Raw genomic sequence first — 21,169 nt, 5'->3', positions numbered from 1 at the left:
ACCTCCCAATCTGACAGGTTGTCATCACATAAAAAAAAAAAAGCCTTCTGCGCTTCCAGACAGAAAATAACGGCACTTTTTTAAGCAGCAACTTTGCTTTATTTCTATATACATTTTTTCTGTGATGGCGGTGATCTTTACAGTGGAAAGGTGTACTGATCCGTCTCTACAGAGCGCTGAAGAAGGCGAGGAGGCCGGTGTCAGGTGACGGCTGAAACATGAGCTTTTGGATCTGTTGACAAAGTGGAAATCATCTGTCAGCCACACGCACCAGACAAATCAAGTAAACATTTTCAGGAAAATGGAAACCCAAAAAGATCCAGTTTGAGCGATGACTCTGCTGCACTGTGTAAATGATTACATTCTGGAGAGGACCCAAACCTATATTTATAAGCACATTCAAACAGACTTGATCGATCAGTGACGGAGTAGCACCTCCTTAAAGTTGGGGTGTTTAGCATCCTGGACCAGCTGCAGGAGGACGGCCTCTGTTGTGGTGAGGAAAGCTCCGCTCTGCTTCAGTCTTGACAGAGCAAACAAGCGGTCCGTCTGGCTGTGGAAACAAAGCACAAACGTATGGCTATTTTGAGAAAAAGCAAGAATCTACAGTTTCCTTTTCAGGAAAAAAAAGTATGCAAAGCAAAAAGGAAGACTGGAAATGTCCCAGCTACCTCCTGGACGAAACAGCATCAGCCACAATGTGGACCTCCACTCCCCTTTCAAGCAGATCAAAAGTAGTACACTGACAATGACACAAATAAATGAGATCAGGCAAAAACAAATCATTTTAAAGCAGTTTTTCTAACAGAGGAATTCCTATGGTCTTACAGCGATACAGGCATGTGCTTCTATTCCACACAAAATAGCTTGTTTAGGATTCCCCAGGGCTTCCAGCTCCTTCTCCACCTGCTCAATCATCATGGTGAAGGATGTTTTAGCATGAGCCGTCAGGTCTGCAGCTCCTAGCTCAGGCACAGTGGGTCCCAGGCCTTTAGGGTACTGCTCTGTCAAAATAGCAGGGATGCCAAGAATGCGACTGGCCTAGCATAAAAGGAAAGCAAAGATGCAAGACTGTGCAAATAACTTCAACTAAAAATGGTTCATTAAATTGTGATCGAAGCCAACCTGGAGCAGTCTTGCCGCATTGCTGACAATGTTAGTAAACTGGAAGATGTTGGGTCTGAACTTTTCCTGCATGTCACACAGGAAAAGCACAGAATCCTTGGTGGAAAGTCTGCCGATTTTTGCCACTGTGATTGTGAGGTAACAACAAAGAAATGCAGATTAGAGGAAACAGTTGCACTACCGGCACAAGAACAAGACTTTAACATGGGCATGGCCTTCATTAGCATTGCCATGTCTTTTTTCCTGCATAAATTGGGATTTTTGTATTAATTTACTATCCTTTGATCAACTAACTTTGTACACCACTAGGAAACTATGAAGAGATAAAACTTACTTGTGTTGCCCTGTTGTCCTAGATGTGTGCAGGACTGATAGGTATGAAGAGACAAGAATGCACAGCGAGGAGGTCAAAGTGTTATTTGTGATAATACGACTGAATGAAAAACTGGATATTTACCTTTTACTCGCAAATTAAAAGGGTAGGACTGAGACCTTAAAGCAACACAAAGTAGATTTGGTACATACCAATAACTATAAAGCATGCAACTTCAATATTTAAACTATTTTATACTTTATAACCGGTGTACAAAATAAAAACTAACCTCGCGTTAAAGGGACGCACAAGTTCAACTCCAAAGTCAAGCCCCGCTTTTCTTTAGCCATATTGACCAATAGGAATAGAAACTTTTGAAATTGACGTTTCATTTAACCAATAGAAAACTCTTTTGTGCGCACTTCCGGCTTTTCGTGTCGGCGCTTACAAGATGTCCGATAGTGCTGAGTCCCCAACAGAAACTCAGAAAGAAGAGACACAGCCACCTCCAGATGACTCTGCGACGAACGACGACAAGAAAAAAAGTAAGAACGGGTCATTAATTGATAATTGATCCTCAGATGCGACATACAGACCTCTGTTTTGTGTTAATTTAGCAAATGCTAAAACATTTGCTTCCGGGTGTTGACGTTGAAAAAAATGATTGACGTTGATATTGGCCAATAGGATGAGGGAATTTCCCCCGCGTAGCCAATCCAAACTGAGCACCTGAGAACGTGAGTCTGGCGAAAAGCTAATGCTAAATAAACAACAACCCATACTTCTCTTGTCCTTTGCTTTGTTTTTTGCTTTAAGTATGTACTTTGTACGAGTAAAAAAAGCATACTCTTAAATATTTTAAATGTATTTAAATTAGTTGCTTTTGGCTGCTTTTTAAATAGAAAAGAAAATACAGCCTAAACGTTAAAGTTGTGGTGATTTTTATATTTTTACGTACTGGGTTTGAATCGTATTTTATTCTACATTAAATGTCGGGGTGTGACATTCTTTATCTTACTCCAAATTCAGATTAATTTTGAGCTGCTTGGGATTAATAAAATGTATTGTTCATCATGGGATTTTAAAATGGACAGCTAAACAAAGGTTATGTAATAAAGAAAAGACAGTAAATGCAACAGTCTAGTTTGTTTGAATTTAACTTTCCAAACCTCAGTAATGGAGTGGAACATACCGTAATTTTAAAATACAATGTAATATATATTCATAAAAATTTAAGCAAAGAAACAAAAAGGTCCCCACTTTACAATATTGACTAGTTTGATCTTATCATAATTTTTTTATTGTTATCATTTTCCATAAAGCAGCTCAAAAGGGGTTAACCTTGCTGGGCCATTAAATTATCATTTATATGAGTTTACACCATTTTTCTATTGTCAGCTGTTTTTTTATTGATAGTAGAATAATGCCTGATAATATATAAAATAATATTCTGTCGACCGTCATATGTAGATTAGAAGTTGTTAGTAGCTGCAGTGAATTGGTCAGGATGGTGTAACTGGTTTTGGCACTGCAGTCGTCTCTCAGCGTCTGCAGAGGAAACACGCTGTGACAGGCTTTGTTTTCCTGCTGTAGCACTAAGGCTTTACGTCTGTTTTTCACTGGAATTTTCCAGACAATTCATGTTTTTCCCAAGTTTATCTTGATCAAGGTCTGAGGCTGTTTTTTCCTTGTGTTTTTTCTCCTAGTCGACGTGCTGTTGAAGGCCGTCGGGGACACTCCCATAATGAAAACCAAAAAGTGGACAGTGGACAAGGGAAGGACTGTGCAGTCCCTCGCACAGTTCATTACTCGCTTTCTCAAGCTTGATGCCAGTGAACAACTAGTAAGAAACCAGTTTCTACACAGACTCGGTAGTTTGTCATGACGTTCTTAAAATGTCATTAAAATCATGTTTCCCTAAAATGGTTTCCTCTTTATTTTTTATAGTTTATTTATGTAAACCAGTCTTTTGCCCCCTCCCCGGATCAAGAAGTGGGGGTTCTTTTTGATGTAAGTTTTACTTGAGTTCATTCATCTAAATCAGGGATCTGCAACCTGCAGCTCTTTCATTATTCCGGGGTGGCGCTGTGGCTTCCAAGAAAAATTCAAATGATTTGAATAAATAATGGGTTTATTGGTATTTATGTCTAGATTTTTAAACTGAGGTGATCTTATATAAATAAAATAAACCTTTTTTTTAACCCCTGCTGATGTTAAACTAAATTTAGGGGCCTTGTGTACTTCCTTTAAGATACTAAGTGAAATAATGGTCAATGGTTTAATATAATTTCAGAGCTGTTTATTAGAATAAGCTTAAAGCAAATATTATATTCTGATGCATAATACTGTCTTTTGCATTATAGTCCTTAAGGTTATATAATTGCAAGAAAATCTGCTCCAGCAGGAGGATCTTATTTGACACAGGGCACATTTTATTTTGAAAGGAACCTTTATGTGCTGCTGTGAAAAATTTGAAGAAGTATACATTATTTATAGAAACTATCACTGCTTGTTATTAAATTATCAATATATAAAAGCAAAATACATATAGGACAGACTTAATAATAAACAAACATAAATAAAATGTATTTTTGCCGCTCTCGTTTAGTTTTGGTTAGTAAGAAACTGGACTTTTTTAACATTAAAGGTTGCAGATCCGTGATCTAAAACAAGTTATTCAACATGATGGTAGACGGATAAATGGCAGCATTACTCTTCTATTTGTTTCCAAAAAGTATAGCAGTGTTCTAAAGATGTAGGAGTTGTGGGCTGTGGATTTGATAAAGGCTGAATACAATTAATTTTCTGTCCAGGCTAAACTATGTTTATGTTCAGCTTTCTCCTCTCTGACCAGCAGAGGGAGCAAAAAGAAGTCTTGATGTGCGATTAGAGGCTAAATTCTTCATCACTTCTCAATGAAAACTGTTTAAACTCCAGTCTGGATGCCAGAAACATCACTTCTTCCATTTATTTTTTATTTTATTACACTGGCTTCTGTTTTTTGTTATCCTCTAATAAATCAAATTATTTACATTTTTGTGTTTTACTTTTCATTTATCTCTGGTCCCATCGCTTGTATTTTGTCTTAATTTTGTTCTCTTTCACTTCCTCTTTCAGTGCTTTGGCAGTGATGGCAAGCTGGTTCTGCATTACTGTAAATCTCAAGCGTGGGGTTAACTGATGGCCGTCTTCTTAAAAACTTTCCCTGAAAAACACAAATTTTTTTTTTGCTACTTTATTGTTCTTCTCTTTAAGTCTTAATGTACATAAATATTGTAAATAAATTATTGACACAAAAGACGGTCTTGCCTTTCTGAGTTTTTCTGAGATCTCGCTATTTTGGCAAAAATATTTCAAAATAAAAGCTTTTTGTTAAACCTCCTTATCAAGAGGCATTTTGATTATATATAAGCTGGTTTCCAGTTTGTACAGTGAAAAGTTGTCAGGAGGGAAGCACCTCTGAAAGGGGCAGACGGACAGAGGGGGGGCACTACAGTAACAGATGGACTTAAGAGGGATTACATTATTCAGGATGGGTATTTGACACAAATTCCCAAGAAAGACAGAAAAGAGAGTAGATTGGCGTGGAGGCAGACTCTCCGTCACGCCATCACTTCACATCTCCATCCATCCGTCTATTGGCCAGGAGGATTACAGGGTCGAGGGGAGCAGAGAAGGTGCTGCTCGGCAGGCAGGAGAGAAACCTGTGAAATACAGAGGATATCCATGACCAGAGAGGAGAAACGGTCAAGTCAAGATGGAGCAAGTGCACTCAAACTCATAAGGAGCTTTTTTATTAAAAGCTCCGCTACCAAAACGGAGGATTGAGGATCACAGGACAGCAGCAAGTGATGGATGGAAGTGTTTCAGGACAGTAGATGCTTCATAATGGTAGGTGAGAGCAATTTGTCGAATCAGATTTACAATGTAGCTGGAGAAACTGCCTTATTTCAATACGTTTTGTTTTCATTTATGATGGGTACATCAATTTATGTAGTTGTTCAATAAAAGTCTATATGTTGTTTGAACACTAACATCAAAAAAACTGAGCTGTACTCAGGTTTATAAGCAAAACGGAGAGAAAATATATGATTTATGTCGGATTAAGTAATAGGTTCATTGATGTTGTTGGAAAATGCCTTTGGTGTATGTAAAACCAGCCAAAACCACAAATAGATTTGTTTTCATTGACCCTACATAAAAAATGTCAAAATGATGAGCAAATTTGAAAACATCAGAATTTTAACGTTCTAAAAATAAGACTTTTTGGACAATTTAAAATTTAAAAAAATGTTTATTTTAAATATGTTTAAATGTATTAAATTATATTTTTTTACCTTTATATTTGAATAATAAAATGTATAAAAAGACACTTATTTTTCTCTTGTGATAAAGTTAACAGTATTAACATTAAACAGAGGATGTAAATACAAAAGCATTGAAATTAATTATAGATCACGTACGTAAACCTTAAAAAGCTAATTTGCTCTTGTTTTAAATGAACAAGATAACACCACCACTGAAATACATTAAAAAAATAAAGTGGCTGATAATCAGCCAATAAAACACATAATATTTATTTATATCATGAATCGATATTTTCGGCGGTTTGACTTGACGTTCTGCTTTACAGCTTTGTTGTCGTTGACATCCATGGGAGCTTTTGTTTGTGCGGATGCTTAAAGCGCTGTGTTGTCTTTCAGGAGCACTGGGCTGTCAAAGGGACATTGCATGAGGGGACGCATGGCCACGTTGCATTTCACACTAAAGTACAACTAACACACACGAACAGAGATTAAAGTAGATTTTCAGGGATTATCAGTTAAATGCTTTTGGTTTGGACTGTGGCTCATCCATAATGTCAAAAAGTAAGTTTGGTTTTTCCCCTCTTTTTTTCCTCATCTGTTTAGTATTTTCTCAGAAACAATTGAAGGTCAGCAGGAGAGGTCGTGGAAATTTTAAACGCTTATAAGGCAAAATGAGTAAAGTGGCTCCCATTGCTAAAGACTTGTGTGACCTCAGACAGGGACTGAATTAGAAACTCTCATCTTCTACTTGATGGTTAGATTTCTGTTTAAGGACTGAGCCATTCAGGATGAATGTCTCCCCTTTACTAAGAAGATTTGTCTTGTTTTTCTTTAAATGAAACAATCTATCAGCAGCTCTTAGTTCACTTATTCCAAATTAAAAGACCCAGCATATTTGTTTAAGAGGATTTGTGGCGATACAACACATTCAAGTGTCAGCTCTCTGCACTTCATTTTCTGTTTCACTCATCTAAACCATCTGTTCTTTGTTCCAGTTGTCCTTTCAGCTGCAGAGCATCTTACCCGGCCTCCTCTCATCTCTAACCTCCCATCACATTTATCAGTGTCCCTTTTCTCAGCTTCTCAACTTCTCTGCATTTAAAGCTGGAAGCTCAGCAGCTTTGCAAACCGCACCAAAGACGGCATCCCATCCCATTTGTCTTGTCCACGTGCGCTCTGTCCCATCTGTCCTCCGTTAGCCTCCTCTTCTTCTGCGTGGCCATGCTGGAGCACATGTCCCGCCGCTCTCGCTCCCTGCTCTCCCTGTCTCTGACCACTCTGGCCCTGGCGCTCTCCATCCTGGCTCTGTCCACCTCCTACTGGTGTGAAGGGACTCACAAGGTGGTCAAGCCCCTCTGCCTCTCACCCGTCAAAATGAAGAACTGTGGCCAGAACAACAGCGAGCCTTACACCACAGGTACAAAGCAGAGCTTCAGCATTTGAGCCCTCCTATTTCAGTTTGTTTTACTGCTTTTACAAGGAGACTGCGGCTCACACAAAGGTTTTTGGTTTAAAAAAAACAAATTTTATACAAACTAGCTAATTTTTTAATGTGCACTGCTATAAGACCTATTCAGAGTTCATCACTCATCCAAACTTTAGCTTTATCTCAAATGTTTTTCATCAAATCAGCTAACCATCAGTGTTTCTTCTTGATCCAACAACAACCAGATATTAAACATGATGAAAAAAAGAGTATAATGCATTCTTAATTTCAACATATAATTCAGTTTCTATTTTAAAAATAGTGATTTGTTACGCAAATCCTTACTTTTAAAATCTTCATTTATAAAGGAACTTTACAATGAAATTTACTACGGTAAACCCCTGCATGGATGAAACAACTGTCACAACAAGAAAAAAAAAAAACATTTACAATAAATAAATAAAAACTCACAGCGTTTAAAGTAAAAATGAGGGCAAATAAAATTAAAAGCAAGGACAAAGTTTATGTCGGAGGAAGTTGTTTAAAAATAGAGAGGATAAAGGCTTTTTTGGGGCTCATTCCACTTTTTAAGAGTTGCCTAACTGCAGAAAAGTCAAAGCCCCCTTGAATAATGTCCTTTCAAAAAATAACAACAACATGTGGAAAGCCAACACCCTGTCAATCGTGGTTGCAGTAAGACTAAAGGGGAAATTAAGGGCAATCACTGTAACTTCCATATTGATTAACTCCAAGAAACATAAAAGCGAGCTTCCCCCTAAAAAGGTTTTTTTTATGTTATGCTACTGTCATCTTATAAATGAAGCCATACATGGAGGAAACTTAGCAGCAATAAATCGAGACTATCTCTGTATTGGTTGATCCTATTTTCTGTTGCAACACATTCAGGCAGAGATTTCTGCATAATCAAACTTTTGGAAACCATCTTGGGGAAAAATACGTTGAAAAATTGGGCAAACAGCTGTTTTTACATCCTAAAAGCACAAACCTTTCCCTTTTCCTTAAAAATTTTGACTAAATATTGGCTTATTTGAATTTTTAGGCTAGTAATATCTTTTTTTGTGGAAAGAGTTAATTTATTCCTTTTTCCTGCAACTAAAGCACTTACAGTTTAAGTACATTTTATTCATCACCCACAAGTTGTTTTTATTCAACGTTGGATTCTGTTATGAGAGATCAAGAGGTAAAGATTTGTTCAATAAAGTGATTAATAATGACAGACAATCCAGCAGAATGTTATAAAATTGTCAACATAAACATTTTAAAAAATGCAGTCCTGCAATTCTGACTTCTATCAAAAAAATCATCCTCCTTGACTGCTGAACTTTATTACACAAGAGATGAAATTCCTAATCTTTACAGTGTCTCTATAACAAGCAACACCTGGAACTAATCCGATTGGGTGGATTGACAGCCCTCAGAAAGTCTTTGTTCTTGTTTTTAATCTGTTTCTGTCAGAACCTCGCTGACGGACTGGTGGACCTCATTGTGGCTTAGTACTAATCTGCTGGGTGTCATAGTGGCTTCCAGAGACTGACGCCCTTTGTTCTTTGTATTTTGCTTAATCCATAATGAGATTACTTTGGTCACTACTTTATGCTCGTGTTTATAAAAGATCTACCTGTACTGATGCACATTGATGGAAAACCTGACTCCTAAAAAGCACGTGGCTCTGGGATGCCACGCTGAAGAGGTCACATGTGACTGGTATACATAACAATTCTCACCTGAAAGGTGATGCAAGTTTGTTTGGTGCTAATTTTCCTGGTCCCACTCTCAGATGGACCTCCTCTCGGGTTTTCTTTAAACAAACATGCAGAGGTGTTTACAGTATGTGCATTCTGGCTTAATCTAAAGGGGAGATATTTAAACAGAGTTTTAATGTTGTTTACACTGCATGATCTAAAGTTCTACTAACTTTAAAGCCTGTAAAGCAAAATTTGAGTGTGACTGTGTGAAATGTTTTTGTTTGTAATATCTAAAAACAAGAGGTTATTCGTTTTACACATAATCGATTTCGGAAAATTGATTATTAAAAGTGATGTGTCTGCATATCTGGAGCTTTTCCTTTTCTTTCATTTTATTTTGAAGTTGTCAAAAAGTTGCATCTGAAGTTGCACAGACACAGGAATTGTGTTTCCACATTTTAACTCTCAAGTTTTGAGTCAGACAGCTGCTGACAAGAGTAATTTGCTCACATGTCTGGGGTATCTGTTTGATTTAAAACATATAAAATGGGTAAAAAGTGTAATATGAAAGGTGTTATTATTATTTGAATCACATGATATACCTTTGCTCTAAAATTTATAATAATAGAGGCCATGCATAGTTTACTGCTCCCAGTTTTAATGTGTTAACATGCTTAGCTATGATAAAAATCTGTTTTAAAAGACATATGTTTGTAGATTCTGCTTCTTTAAAAGAGTTTTCCTGAAAGAAAGCATTATTCTTCCAGAAGTAAAAGCTGTTTCCAAATTATTCATAATGATTTGTTTGTGGGGCTGCATGTAGCATGACATTTGCACAGTAGGAAGCCCCTTGTTCGAATCTTGGCTGGGTCATGGATGCCAAAATACACTCCAGCTTCCTATCAGAGTCCATAAACATTCCTAATGGCCTGATTGGTGACTCCCTTTGAAGTAAAAGTGTGTTTGACTCAGGTGTCCTCAAAGTATCTGATGTCTACGTCTCCAGAAACTGTGTACTTGATTGAGCAGGAATGGAGAATGGAGGTATTTCTCTTAGCCCTTTGTTCCAAATGGTGTTAAGGAAAGGTTACCCAGTGCAGCAGGAGCAACGTCGGGTCAAGTGTTTTGTCTAAGACTACATTCACATGTAGTCTATCAAGGCTAAGAAAAAGAACACTTCATATGTAAAAGGAAAACTACTTACATTTTTAGAAATAAAGTTGCAAAAATAGGGTTTAAAGTATTGTATATATAAGTATTGTATATTAAATTATTTTTTCTTTCTTATCCTTTCGTGTTTTTTTTCTATACAGAGAGCCCAACCCAGAACCCCTTCAACCAAACACTGTCTCCAGCCAGAAGAGATGAACTGGCCAAAATCCGCCAAAGGCAGCTAGCTAATGCAGTTCACTACATTTGGGAGACAGGAGAAGACAAGTTTGCCTTCAGATACTTCCACACAGGCTTCTGGGAAAGCTGTGAGAAACAGAATGATGGTGAGAGCACACACCACAGAAAGCCTGCCTCCAATACGTTTCAGACAGACAAAGGTAACGTTCAAGGAATAAAGCTGTGGATAAAACTTTGATTTAAAAAAATGTATCTGTGTTCCACAGGAGAGGTGTGTCGCAGCTTTATAGATTTAACTCCAGGGGAAACACAAGGTAAGGGGTGCGTTTTTCTTTATAATTTGCTCGTAGCGTCCATATTAGTAATAAATAGAGACCTGTTTGAACATTCTGTAGGTGTGCTTTGGCTGTCAGTTGTGTCCGAGTTTACATACATTGGATTGCTGGGGATGGGCTTCCTGCTTATGTGGCTGGATTTCCTCTGCTCCCACAAAGAGATGCATGCTCTAAAAATTAATGCCTATGCAGCCATTTGTACTGTGCTCTCAGGTGAGTCCACCCTTTGGTCTAATATCTGTCATCTCAAAATCGACTTTTGAAAGTTTATTCTAGCTTCTCGGTGCTTTGTTTCTTTTTTTCATCTTTGCTGTAGGTCTTCTTGGAATGGTGGCACATATGATGTTCACCACAGTCTTTCAGATGACAGTCATTGTGGGGCCTAAAGACTGGAGGCCTCAGTCATGGGACTATGGGTGGTCATTTGCGTAGGTTGATGCAATGATAGCCTCCACCTTTCTAGCTTATAGATGCTGTTACAACTTTGTTTTTCTTCCTCTCAGTCTTGCCTGGGTCTCCTTCAGCTGCTGCATGGGAGCAGCTGTGGTCACTCTCAACTCCTACACCAAGACCATCATTGAGCTTCGCCGCAGACAGAGACTCCGCTTGGATGAAACGAGAGCTAACAATACTGCACCGTCCTACGATGAGGTGGTGCCCGGGGGTGGACTCTACTCCGTCAGCGGCTTGCTGCACTGCTCAGATGGCATGATTGACGTGGCGTGGACACCAAACGGTGACATAGCCAGAGTGGAGAACGGGGACGTACCAACGCTGGTTTTAGTGGGGGGCTGCGGACCAGAGGGATGTGAGGACTGTGAAAGGGAGAGAGATGAAATAGGGGAGGCCATCGAGCGACACGATTCACCTTGTTAGAGGATAGGCTGCATGAAAAGAGTCAAAAGAACTTTAAACTGGAAGAAGTTGGATGAATTTATGGGATGCCCCTGCTGTGGTTGGATGCTGGTTTAATTTTCACATATCAAAAGTTGAGACTGATGCATAGATCATGCCCACATGCATATGTGCATGTTTTCTGTGTATTTTTCTGTGCCTCATGGTGTAAAGGCTATTATATTGTTCTGTATGTAAATGTAAACAAAAAATTCTCATATTTAACTCAAATGTCATATTAAATGATCCACTCATGTCATAGATTGTTGAATTCCAGATGGAATTTACTTTCTTTAAAGTTGATTTAACATCTGTGTTTGATACTCTTCCTTTTAAATGACAAAGTTGCAATAGATGCTTGATTCTGAAGCAGCGCATGCACACCAGAAGCGCCCAGCAGTGTTTTTTTCTGCAGAGAAACACAGACAAACCCATAGAGATAAAAAGATTACAGAGATTTTGGAAAGTCTGCTCTCTCATGTTGAACAGAAGATTATGTGTGAACCCGTAATCCTGAGTTGGATGGAAGGAGGGGAGGCATGGGGAGGAGCAATGTGAAGGGGTGGGGAGCAGAGGGGTGAGGGGGTCAGAATGAAAGTTGGTAAAGGAAAAGATCCATTCACGACTGCACAGCGTGCTTCAACACGGACACCACGAAAACACCCCACCGTGAAGAAATCAGACGTGTGATTTCAGTTTTTACAGATAATTATGTCTAAAGTTTCACCTTTAATATTTGCAGTTTACACTTTTGAGATAATCCTGGATTTACTGTCAGGGATTAATACAATTGAAAACTTAAAACCTAAAGCACCATTTTTGTCATCCACGAGCATTAAAGCATGAAGTATGTTTCTGGGTCAAAGAGTACTTTGCAAAGAAAATAAATAAGTTGATTTCCAAACAACAGATGTATGAGAAAACCTTTATTTTACTGTACAACAAATGTGAATAAAACCTGGAGGTGCAACTTCAGTTAGGAATTTCATAGCTTGTACAAATCCATGTCCAGCTAGAAAATAAGTTACATTCTTGTATAACTGATTACTTACTACATAGATGCTTTTTGACACATTTATGATGTATACAGAATGGTATTTTCCATAGTTTAACAAAAACTTATTCGCTAAAAGTATTATTTTTGGCAGACTTATTTCACTACAAAATGCAGAAACAGCTATCAGCCTCTTTTTTACGTGAGTCCAATAACAAACAATAATGCACAACTAACAATTGTACTGTTAGGTTAGGTGAATCCAAGACACAAAAGGAACGGATTAATCTGAAAACTGGACCTTAGAAGCCAAAGGAAAAATAAAACCCAAACCAGAATGGATCCAGCTTCACAATTAATGAATCGAAAGAAACAAAATACGGGATGACTTTAGTGTTTTAACGGTTCATAGTGGATTAGACGCATGGCGGTCTCATTTTCTATCACTCCTTTTATGAACTCTCCTTCAGCCAGTCGTTCTATCAAGACAAAAAAAAAGAAAAGAAAATAAATTCATTCAAAATGCGTTTTTTCTGTGAACAGAAGTGCAAGGAAATAACGTTTAATTTCCGTTCAATAGTAAATCCAGAAAACTACTAAGAAAAACTGCATCAATATACAAGGAAGTGCAGGCGTTGTTGTTATTTAAGGTTATATTTTGTTCTGCCATAGTTCTATAGTACAATAGAATCATTGCAAGATTGCTACTTAGTGGTTACAGTAAGTTTAAAACATTTAGAAACAATCAAAATGGTAGGTTTTTCTGGATGGCAGAAATATTTGTCTTTGGTAAAGATGCTTTAAAAAACAATAATTCAAGTTTAACATGATTTTTAAAGAAGTTTATCCCAGATTTGCGTTGTCACTGTAGGTAAAGTAATTTTAGTTTTTAATTAGAGAAACCAATTATTACTTTTCTATGTGCTAAATGAGAATAAACAATATTGACTCTTAAAAAACAAAATAAAGGCTTTTATACAAGAGTGTGTTCGGACATCTGATGCTTTTATAATTAAAGACGTTTCTTGAATAAAAATTGATGTGAAATGTTTCTAAAACTGTATTTAAACTCTCAACACTGTTTCTATGCAGCTTAGATGCTGTTTAAACGTGTAATCAAACACAAATATTTCAACAGCAAGTTCCTTATTTGAGTATTTTTGAATTTTCTAATCTGAGAAATAAAAATATTTAACATTTATATTTGTTTATAAAATTATAAACTGATTGATAACATAATATATTTATACAAGCTTTCAAATAAAAGTACTATGGTTTTTATAAATAAAATTCAAAATGATCCACTTTTGTTGCTCAGGATTCAAATCATTGAAAGATTTTCTACCTTTTTAATGTTAAAATGTTTTTAGCTTTTGTGTCTAAACACATATGAAATTGAAAACCTAAAATTGAACAACAGGTTCAATTTTTATCAGGTAAAAAAAAGTGTTTGCTTTTTCAAATTGTTTGAATATATCTTCTTAATAGGGTTAAGTCAATTGGTTTAAAATGACAAATTTTTCCTAAAGAGTCCTAGTGGCTTAACTGTAAAGCCTGTTATTGAAAATATGCCTACTTTTTTCACATGGTGCATGTGTGCATGTGCTTTTTCTTACCATTGTCTTTTTTATCAAAAAAAGCCCAAAGCTTGTTGGCTCGTTTCTCGGGTGTGTTCTCATCCTCTGGCAACTTCTTCTGTTCTTCTGGGGGGATTAGCTTAAATATGGCCTAAGAGGGGGTTGGGAAGAATACATATCAATACACCGCATCGTTTTTCTCATGAACCACGTTTGGATCAACAGACACGGATCACATAAGAGGCATAAATATGTCAAATCGAATGAAATTTTAAGTAGAATAAAAACAAAAAACTTGCTGCCTTCTTTAGTTTATGTGCAGAAATCTGGTGGGTATATAAGTGTGGCACAAACTGCACCCCAACTTAAAGCTAAAGCCTTTTCCTTTTTTACTCTTCTTCTGTCAGTCTCTCTTTCCATTCCTGGTTCCATCAGCAGGTGACGTCCTAAAATGCAGATTGACCATATAAAAACTTGACATGGACCATGTATTTTGGGACACCTTTTATTTTCAAGAGTCAATATGCAATTGGCCACTTAAAATGAAAAAAAAAAAATAGATTGTGCTTTAGGTCTTTTAGCGCATGTCCCTTTCAGAAAAGAAGCACTCATCTCCCGCATTTAAGACACTTAGATTAACATGGATTAGTGCCAAGACTCAGGCCACGGGCCAAACGCTGAGATGTCAGCTCCCCTCTCTGGGGCTTTCCTTCAGTTTTGCAGCTCTGATCTTCTGGTGTCTATAGCTCCAACGACGAGCTTGCAGACCTGCAACCTAGACATAACCTTGTGATCTCTGAAATAGTTGTTTCTCCTGTAACTCTCCTGTCACTCTCCTCTACTACGTTCAACCCATAAATAGAAGACAATTTTCCCCTTTCTCTTTGGTTTACGGACCACTAAATATCTCTTTGTGTTTAAATCTGTGAACATCTAAACCTAAATGCGTTAAATTGTTGTTATTTCATGCTACAAGGATAAAGATAACGCTTTTGTACTCAGACCAGTTGGCTGAGTAATAAATCCAATTACCATTCAGGCTGGATTCTCGGCTGATCCCTTCTAAACCTCTTAGAAATTTTTATTATTTGTCTTAAAACCAAATGTTGGGAACTTCTGTAAACTCCATCGGACTGATGGTTTAAAACAATGAATGACATCTATCGTGTTCCGGTTCAAAAGCTTTTGAGTGAAAACAAGAAGTTGAATTAAAGGACACTGGATGGATCCTCTGGTGGTGGAGTTCAAGGGCAGCTTTGCTAAACAACAAGACCGTCTAGATAGTCTAAACCTTTAATGACAGAGATTATCAGCTAATGAGACAGGAAAGCATGACTGAGACCTACATACCAGGAGGACCTAGCTCATTTCCACAGCATCAAAGTTGAGGCAGAGCACTAAAAACAAAAATACTGTGACAAACTGCAGAAAACTGCACAAAAAATTGTTTTATACTTGACTCTGTCAAATTAACTCTCTTTTTGTCACAAACACAATAAAAAGAAGAGTTAACTTTAACAAACTTTGTACACTTCCATAGCTAAAGTTAATTGTGGTTTTGCCCTCACCTGGCAGATCTCCTTCACCTCCGTCTTGGAGATGTAGCCGTTCTTGTCCACATCAAAAAGCGAGAAGGCCCACTCGAGTTTGCGAGTGGTTTTCCCGGTGGAGGTCATGTGCAGTGCGATGATGTACTCCTTGAAGTCCAGAGTCCCATCATCGTTGGTGTCAAAGGAGCGAAACACGTGTCGAGCGTAGCCCTTGGCGTCAGCTTCAGGGAAGAAGCGGGTGTAGATCTCTTCAAACTCTTCTGGTGTGATGCGTCCTGTCGGACACTGCTTCTGAAAGTTCTCGTACCACTGGCAGATCTCAGTCTCTGTAAACTTGGTGCTAAGCTTCAGGTCCTCCAGGATCTCCTTTGAAATGGCGCTGCTGGTGGTATTTCCCATTGCAGTGGCTCTCACTGGCTTGGTAACCTGTCAGTATTGTCAAAGTATTTTCCACCTGACCCTTGCAGGCACTCTGTTATTCTTACCACAATATTTATTTTGTCTGCCCAAAGTGTGCTTTGAATGGCCCTCTTATCTTTTTTAGGTCTTCCTGTTCAAGTTCCTGAAAGTTGCTGCAATGAAAATATCATACATCACTTCAACTTTACTGACAATATTCAGCAAAACTGGAGTGTAAGAGACCTTACCTGTGAGCCGTGTGTGCAGAGGAGTTTGGAGGGCTGAGTGTTTGTCTCAGCTTTCGCACAGTGAGGGATAAGGAAGCCGGTGAGAGACATCTCTACAGGAGTTGACTGGGTTAATTCTGTTAAAGCAGGATTTACAGTGGATGAGTGTTTGACCAAAATGAACCAGGCATATGCATTTTCTCTTTCAGGTTTGGTACTGTTCTACAGTGTTTCCATGTATGAAATGGTAGAAATATAGAGTCCTGTCCCAACTCTAAAGAATAGTCTCAGTACAGACGGCCACATCATCTCTGAGTTTGAACAACACTGAATCATGCAAAAAAAAAAGAACAAGATCTAGTAATGTCAGTCCAATCAGTGTCACATGAAGATGGATTTGATATGTTTAGATTCTAACTTCCCATTAAGGAAATCATGAAGGCTGCATCCTCACAATGGAAAAGGATGTGGCTTTTGTTAAGGATAATTTTACATAAAAGTTGAAAATCTCATTACACAGATATGCATTAAAGCAACAAGTGAGTAACACCAGGAACAGCAGCCAATGGTTTTAGAGATAACCTGGAAACCAAGAGTTTTCAAGGGCGAGAGATATCATTTTTATTAGGACATGACTTAGTAGTTTGTATCCACGAGTTGAGCCACCTAAAAGAACAAGTAAGGTAGATTTCAATTCCTGAGAACAAAATATTACTTTTCTTTCCCTTAATGAATGGCAAAAAAAAACAAACATTGAAAACAAGTTTACACATTTCTACTTTACTATACAAGCTTAGCTTTTGAAGAGAGACAATCCCATTTATAAAACTAAGAAGTACCCAAAAACCACTTAATCCCAATGAAAACTTAGATCTTGTTCATTAACACCATTATGTTTGCTATTTCAGTGACCGCTGACCTTTTCTTCTGGATCCCATCTGTCAAAGTTTATTAACCCTTCAGGTCTGGGGACATTAAGATGGAAATACCCCAGGTCATTATCTTTGCGGATAATTGTGCACACTCTTTCTCTCTCTCTCTCTCACACACACACACACACACACACACACACACACACACACACACACACACACGTAAACAATCATTAGCATTCCTATAGTTTCTCAGAATTTATATTTTTGTTGTCGGGACACCAAAACAGCATACTTACTACCCATTTTTGAAACGATAAAACCTATTTTTTCTTGAAAATAAATTTCCAATATTTCTTAGTATCCTTTTGGGCAACTACGAGTAAATATAATAGCGAAATTCAGCAATAGAGGAAATAAAGCCACAAAAAAGGGAAGCTTCATTCAGTTCAGTATTATCAGACTGACGTTCATACATTAAGATAATAAGTCTGCCCTTTTATTTTTCCTTAAAAACAAATTTTGCTTTTTAAATTTGCTCTTTGAGTCAATCTCTAGGATTATCTCCACTCCGCCCTGTACGCTTAGCCAATTATCATCATCTTCATCCTGTAAGTGCAACGGCCAAAAGAATTACCTCCTCTCCATTGCCGAGATCCTAACATGTGACCTGGACCCTGGTCTGAACTAATTGCTTGGCTGGAATGAGCAAGGATCTGTAGCCACTTCTGAAATAATCTCCCTCCTGCAAAGAAACGTGCAACGTAAACAGCATGTCTTTGATCACTTCAACCTCTCTGACTTTGCCAGGCTCAAGGAAGAAATAACATGGCAGGGCACCCAAAAAACATGCATGAAGGTTTATGCTCAAAAAAAGTAGACATTTATCTAAAAGAAAAGCATTTAATCTGCAATTACGCCAATGACAACAGATCTAATGACCGAGCTGGATTATACCCTAATAATGGTCAGGCTTTACCTGTGCTCCAGCATTGGCAGTAAAACGGCTGATAGATCATCACCTGATGAATTTATGAGATGTTTGATTTAAAGGCAGCTTAGTTTGTTTATTTATGTAATTTTCAAACCTGAAGTATTAAATGTAAGAGCATAGAGGAAAGAATGTGTATACCACACCACATTCAACATTGGAATGCTGAAGTGGACAATGCTGTTAAGGAGGGGAAAAAAACTGTTCTTGACCCAAACAATGCCTTGGTGGCACCCAACTAAGGTTTTAAGACTGAAAGCAAGAGGAAAAGAGGAAGGGAGTTGTTTCCAGATAAATATCGGTTAATGGGTCATAATGACGCATAATGACAGACGTGAGCTTCCTTCTAAACACAAGGAAAGACAGGAACAAACAAACTATGGCCACAATCTTGATGACTGAGGTCCACCATCCAGTGAGACTTCGAGCAGGCAATAAAAGTGAGAGAAGAACTTGAGAGTCTGCTCACATTTCTGCATCCACAGTCCAGAGAAAGGCGCAGAAGGAGCCTTGAACTTTCATTTACAAAGAAAGTGTAGAGACAAATTAACTGCATTGATGAATCCAAGGGGCCTCCACCAGACCGCATCTCCTGACAGCTAAGCTCCCCATTCCCTGGTAAGTGATACATTTTACTCTATCCAAAAACTTATTTATGTCTCAAAAGTATTTTTATTAGTATTTTTCCATCTTTCAAATATTTGTTTTACACCAACAACTTAACTTAAACACCTAATATTTGTCTCATTTTGTAAAAGTCTTTTACAGATAGTCAATCTAGAAATAAATCATGTTAAAAATACCAAAATACACTTTGCCCTTTTCTAAGTGCCATGTGTTGTGTTGTAGGAGTAAAAGAATTGTCCATACAAGAAAAAGCAGCGATGACAACAACCATGGAAACCCTAAATCCTTCAGCGCTAGCAGACATCACCTCCACTGTCTCTTTCAAAAGTCACCCCGAGGCAGTGAACCTGCCGAGTGGCGTTGTCTCGGTGGCGGGCATCACTGTAGTAACCGGAGGCGTGGAACTGTCCTGTGGATCCTGCATGCTGGCCTTTGGCTTTTGGGGAACCCTCATTGGACTCAGCTGTATAGCTGTGGGTCTGTGGGACCTCCTCAATCATTCCAAGGAGGGAACATCTCACCTGCTGAATTTGGGACTTGTGGTTCTGGCTCTCAGCTTTGCAGTGGTTGCAGGTGTTGTGGTGTTTTACCTTCTGACAAGACAGAAGAGAGAAACTAAACGAGAAGAGAGGGAGGATGGGAAACAAGTTCTTATGGAGAACGAGCGAGTCATTAAAAAAGTGACAGTATAAAGCTAGTGACGGCAGAATTTCAGGAGAATTTAACAGGAACATTGCACAAAACATGAAACAGAAACTCTTGCTCTTTCCCCATTTGTTTTAAAGTCCCACTCCAATCATCTTTTGAGCTATTGTAAAATCCTTCCCTATCTTTCAACCAAAATTATTTTATTTTTAGCCAAAGTCTAAAAACCTGTAGTTTTTCAGGACAAAGTTTCTGCAGGGCAGCAGAAGTTTATTAGAAATTCTCCTCTGAGTTGTGGGTGGAACCATTGGAATGGAGAAAACCCACATCCCATCATCCATCTGTATACGTGCTTTCCCAGTAGCTGGAGCAGAGCAGGGAATTTGTGGCTTACCATTGTAGCTTCACATCACTGCCACAAGCTTTTTCCAACTGCATTGTCTGCTCCACATGGATTTGAACAAAGAAATACTCAGAAATACAATTTTAAACTTAATTTTCTTAGTCCTCCATCATGAGAAAAATGCAAAATTTTTCATTAGGAGTGGGTTTTTAAATATATTTAATTAATTTGCTCTTGCTGTGGCTTAAAACCTTTGTTTATTATACAGTAGTTACTATTCTTTTACATGAAATACTCTACTGTTGTAAATTTACTTTATTATTTTCTTTAAAATTGTTTAAGATTTACACACAAACTGATGTGATTAGTCCACATTGTATAATAAACCATAGAACTTTTTGTTGTAATCTACAATCATTGTAACACTTTTTAAAATGTTCTTTTGACATTAATTAGTAATTAAGTAATGTTAATTGAATTGATTATTAAATGGTGCCCGAAACCCCATGGTTATAGAATACTGTGTGTCAGTAAAACATTTGTGCTTCTACTAAATAAGTGAAGAGGGATTTTTTTATGTATGCATCCGATTTAAATTGTGCAATAAATTATCAGTTACTCTAAAACACCAACATCATTTTATTTGTTTATTTTTTTTATGAAGGCATCCTGCAGGACCCTTTATACACAGAATGAATGTTTTGTGTGTGCAACAAAATGTCAAGAATAAACGTTTCGAACAGCAAGGCTTTTTTTTCCTGCTAAGGAACAACTTAGCAACAGGAAGCCATGATTTATTCAGCAAACTCAGATGTTAGCAAGAACTTTAAGTGTGCGGGCATTTGAATTTCCACAAGCCCTCTGATGATTACATATACCGTCCTTTTTTCTCTACTTTCGAACTGAAAAAGCCTTAAAGGCAATGAGGAAACACCCAAAAACAAAAATCCTCAACAAATCGGACAGAACTGAGGTAGTTATATAAGTTATAAAGGAAACAAATGGACGGCATGTCCAGATTATGACAACTGTATTTTGACACAAAGACAAATATAAAATCTATAAAAGATGAATTTACACTTGTCTGAAATTAATGTTAGTCCCACGATAAAAATAAGGAAATTTAACAGAAAATGATGATTTCATTGTTTTAGCTTAAAATAACAGATGGACTACAAAGGCTTAAGGATAGAGGAAAAGTAAACTGCAATCCTTTAATAGGTGTTCATATCAATTAAAGGGCGCAAAACACTGTTCAGGAACCTAACTTGTTTTCTTTCTTACTGGGTAAAAAGGAAGCCTTAAATCAATCTGGAGAAGCAGTCTCCAGTTCTGCCGACTTACATGCTGAGGTATATTTATGATGGCTGAAAAATGTAGAAATTTAGAGAAGCTTCTGCTGCTTTCAGGGTGGGCTGAATGAATGAATGAGTGAATGAATGAATGAATGAATGAATGAATGAATGAATGAATGAATGAATGAATGAA

The 21,169-nt window shown here is 37.6% G+C and overlaps 5 protein-coding genes across 8 annotated transcripts; 3 read left to right on the top strand and 2 right to left on the bottom strand.

Annotated features, from left to right (window-relative positions):
• Positions 1 to 76: 76 nt before the first annotated feature.
• Positions 77 to 1,845, bottom strand: isoc2 (isochorismatase domain containing 2). Of its 3 annotated transcripts, XM_011485395.4 has the most exons (8): positions 1,728 to 1,845; positions 1,583 to 1,617; positions 1,460 to 1,493; positions 1,126 to 1,250; positions 829 to 1,041; positions 672 to 742; positions 436 to 553; positions 77 to 232 (listed from the first exon to the last, which is right to left on the bottom strand). In XM_011485395.4, coding segments are annotated over exons 3-8 (594 nt in total). In that variant the 5' UTR covers positions 1,461 to 1,493; positions 1,583 to 1,617; positions 1,728 to 1,845; the 3' UTR covers positions 77 to 166. The 3 variants fall into 3 exon arrangements, with proteins under 3 accessions (XP_011483697.1, XP_023820178.1, XP_020565917.1); XM_023964410.2 differs by having other exon boundaries at positions 1,583 to 1,774; XM_020710258.3 differs by lacking the exon at positions 1,583 to 1,617 and having other exon boundaries at positions 1,728 to 1,769.
• Position 1,846: 1 nt separating this feature from the next.
• atg12 (ATG12 autophagy related 12 homolog (S. cerevisiae)) lies at positions 1,847 to 4,736 on the top strand. Its single transcript, XM_004077947.5, has 4 exons — positions 1,847 to 1,983; positions 3,145 to 3,281; positions 3,386 to 3,448; positions 4,556 to 4,736. Exons 1-4 carry the CDS (start codon positions 1,890 to 1,892, stop codon positions 4,613 to 4,615), a joined length of 354 nt encoding a protein of 117 aa, XP_004077995.1. The 5' UTR covers positions 1,847 to 1,889; the 3' UTR covers positions 4,616 to 4,736.
• Positions 4,737 to 5,002: 266 nt separating this feature from the next.
• Positions 5,003 to 12,363, top strand: LOC101166162 (germ cell-specific gene 1-like protein). 2 transcript variants are annotated; one of them, XM_011485392.3, is made up of 8 exons: positions 5,102 to 5,329; positions 6,142 to 6,306; positions 6,741 to 7,162; positions 10,191 to 10,373; positions 10,494 to 10,541; positions 10,623 to 10,775; positions 10,879 to 10,990; positions 11,066 to 12,363. In XM_011485392.3, exons 3-8 carry the CDS (start codon positions 6,967 to 6,969, stop codon positions 11,436 to 11,438), a joined length of 1,065 nt encoding a protein of 354 aa, XP_011483694.1. In that variant the 5' UTR covers positions 5,102 to 5,329; positions 6,142 to 6,306; positions 6,741 to 6,966; the 3' UTR covers positions 11,439 to 12,363. The 2 variants fall into 2 exon arrangements, with proteins under 2 accessions (XP_004078236.2, XP_011483694.1); XM_004078188.4 differs by having other exon boundaries at positions 5,003 to 5,329; positions 6,142 to 7,162.
• A 4-nt stretch (positions 12,364 to 12,367) lies between these two features.
• Positions 12,368 to 19,138, bottom strand: rcvrn2 (recoverin 2). Its single transcript, XM_020710257.2, has 6 exons — positions 19,001 to 19,138; positions 17,713 to 17,820; positions 16,225 to 16,340; positions 15,596 to 16,149; positions 14,067 to 14,178; positions 12,368 to 12,929 (listed from the first exon to the last, which is right to left on the bottom strand). Exons 4-6 carry the CDS (start codon positions 15,974 to 15,976, stop codon positions 12,841 to 12,843), a joined length of 582 nt encoding a protein of 193 aa, XP_020565916.1. The 5' UTR covers positions 15,977 to 16,149; positions 16,225 to 16,340; positions 17,713 to 17,820; positions 19,001 to 19,138; the 3' UTR covers positions 12,368 to 12,840.
• LOC101166494 (uncharacterized) lies at positions 18,546 to 20,313 on the top strand. Its single transcript, XM_078933388.1, has 2 exons — positions 18,546 to 18,684; positions 18,916 to 20,313. The coding sequence occupies exon 2, from the start codon at positions 18,951 to 18,953 to the stop codon at positions 19,383 to 19,385; it is 435 nt and encodes a 144-aa protein (XP_078789514.1). The 5' UTR covers positions 18,546 to 18,684; positions 18,916 to 18,950; the 3' UTR covers positions 19,386 to 20,313.
• The last annotated feature ends 856 nt before the right edge of the window (positions 20,314 to 21,169 follow it).

The sequence above is a fragment of the Oryzias latipes genome, chromosome 16 (assembly GCF_053564925.1).
Source record: "Oryzias latipes strain Hd-rR chromosome 16, Olatipes_Hd-rR_3.1".
Taxonomy (NCBI): Eukaryota; Metazoa; Chordata; class Actinopteri; order Beloniformes; family Adrianichthyidae; genus Oryzias; species Oryzias latipes.
This window is presented reverse-complemented; position numbering and strand designations above follow the sequence as displayed.

What these genes read in the sequence shown, in the direction of transcription:
- isoc2 (XM_011485395.4), bottom strand. An exon ending in ATGCGGCAAGACTGCTCCAG is followed by an intron (nt 1,042 to 1,125) that starts GTTGGCTTCGAT and finishes CTTTTATGCTAG; the next exon opens with GCCAGTCGCATTCTTGGCAT. An exon ending in AAGCACATGCCTGTATCGCT is followed by an intron (nt 743 to 828) that starts GTAAGACCATAG and finishes TGTCATTGTCAG; the next exon opens with TGTACTACTTTTGATCTGCT.
- atg12 (XM_004077947.5), top strand. Translation starts at nt 1,890, where the DNA reads ATGTCCGATAGTGCTGAGTCCCCAACAGAAACTCAGAAAGAAGAGACA. An exon ending in TTGATGCCAGTGAACAACTA is followed by an intron (nt 3,282 to 3,385) that starts GTAAGAAACCAG and finishes TATTTTTTATAG; the next exon opens with TTTATTTATGTAAACCAGTC. An exon ending in AAGTGGGGGTTCTTTTTGAT is followed by an intron (nt 3,449 to 4,555) that starts GTAAGTTTTACT and finishes TTCCTCTTTCAG; the next exon opens with TGCTTTGGCAGTGATGGCAA.
- LOC101166162 (XM_004078188.4), top strand. Translation starts at nt 6,967, where the DNA reads ATGCTGGAGCACATGTCCCGCCGCTCTCGCTCCCTGCTCTCCCTGTCT. An exon ending in CTGTGAGAAACAGAATGATG is followed by an intron (nt 10,374 to 10,493) that starts GTGAGAGCACAC and finishes TGTGTTCCACAG; the next exon opens with GAGAGGTGTGTCGCAGCTTT. An exon ending in CATTTGTACTGTGCTCTCAG is followed by an intron (nt 10,776 to 10,878) that starts GTGAGTCCACCC and finishes TCTTTGCTGTAG; the next exon opens with GTCTTCTTGGAATGGTGGCA.
- rcvrn2 (XM_020710257.2), bottom strand. Translation starts at nt 15,976, where the DNA reads ATGGGAAATACCACCAGCAGCGCCATTTCAAAGGAGATCCTGGAGGAC. An exon ending in AGGTGAAGGAGATCTGCCAG is followed by an intron (nt 14,179 to 15,595) that starts GTGAGGGCAAAA and finishes ACCCCCTCTTAG; the next exon opens with GCCATATTTAAGCTAATCCC. An exon ending in TTTTGATAAAAAAGACAATG is followed by an intron (nt 12,930 to 14,066) that starts GTAAGAAAAAGC and finishes TTGTCTTGATAG; the next exon opens with AACGACTGGCTGAAGGAGAG.
- LOC101166494 (XM_078933388.1), top strand. Translation starts at nt 18,951, where the DNA reads ATGACAACAACCATGGAAACCCTAAATCCTTCAGCGCTAGCAGACATC.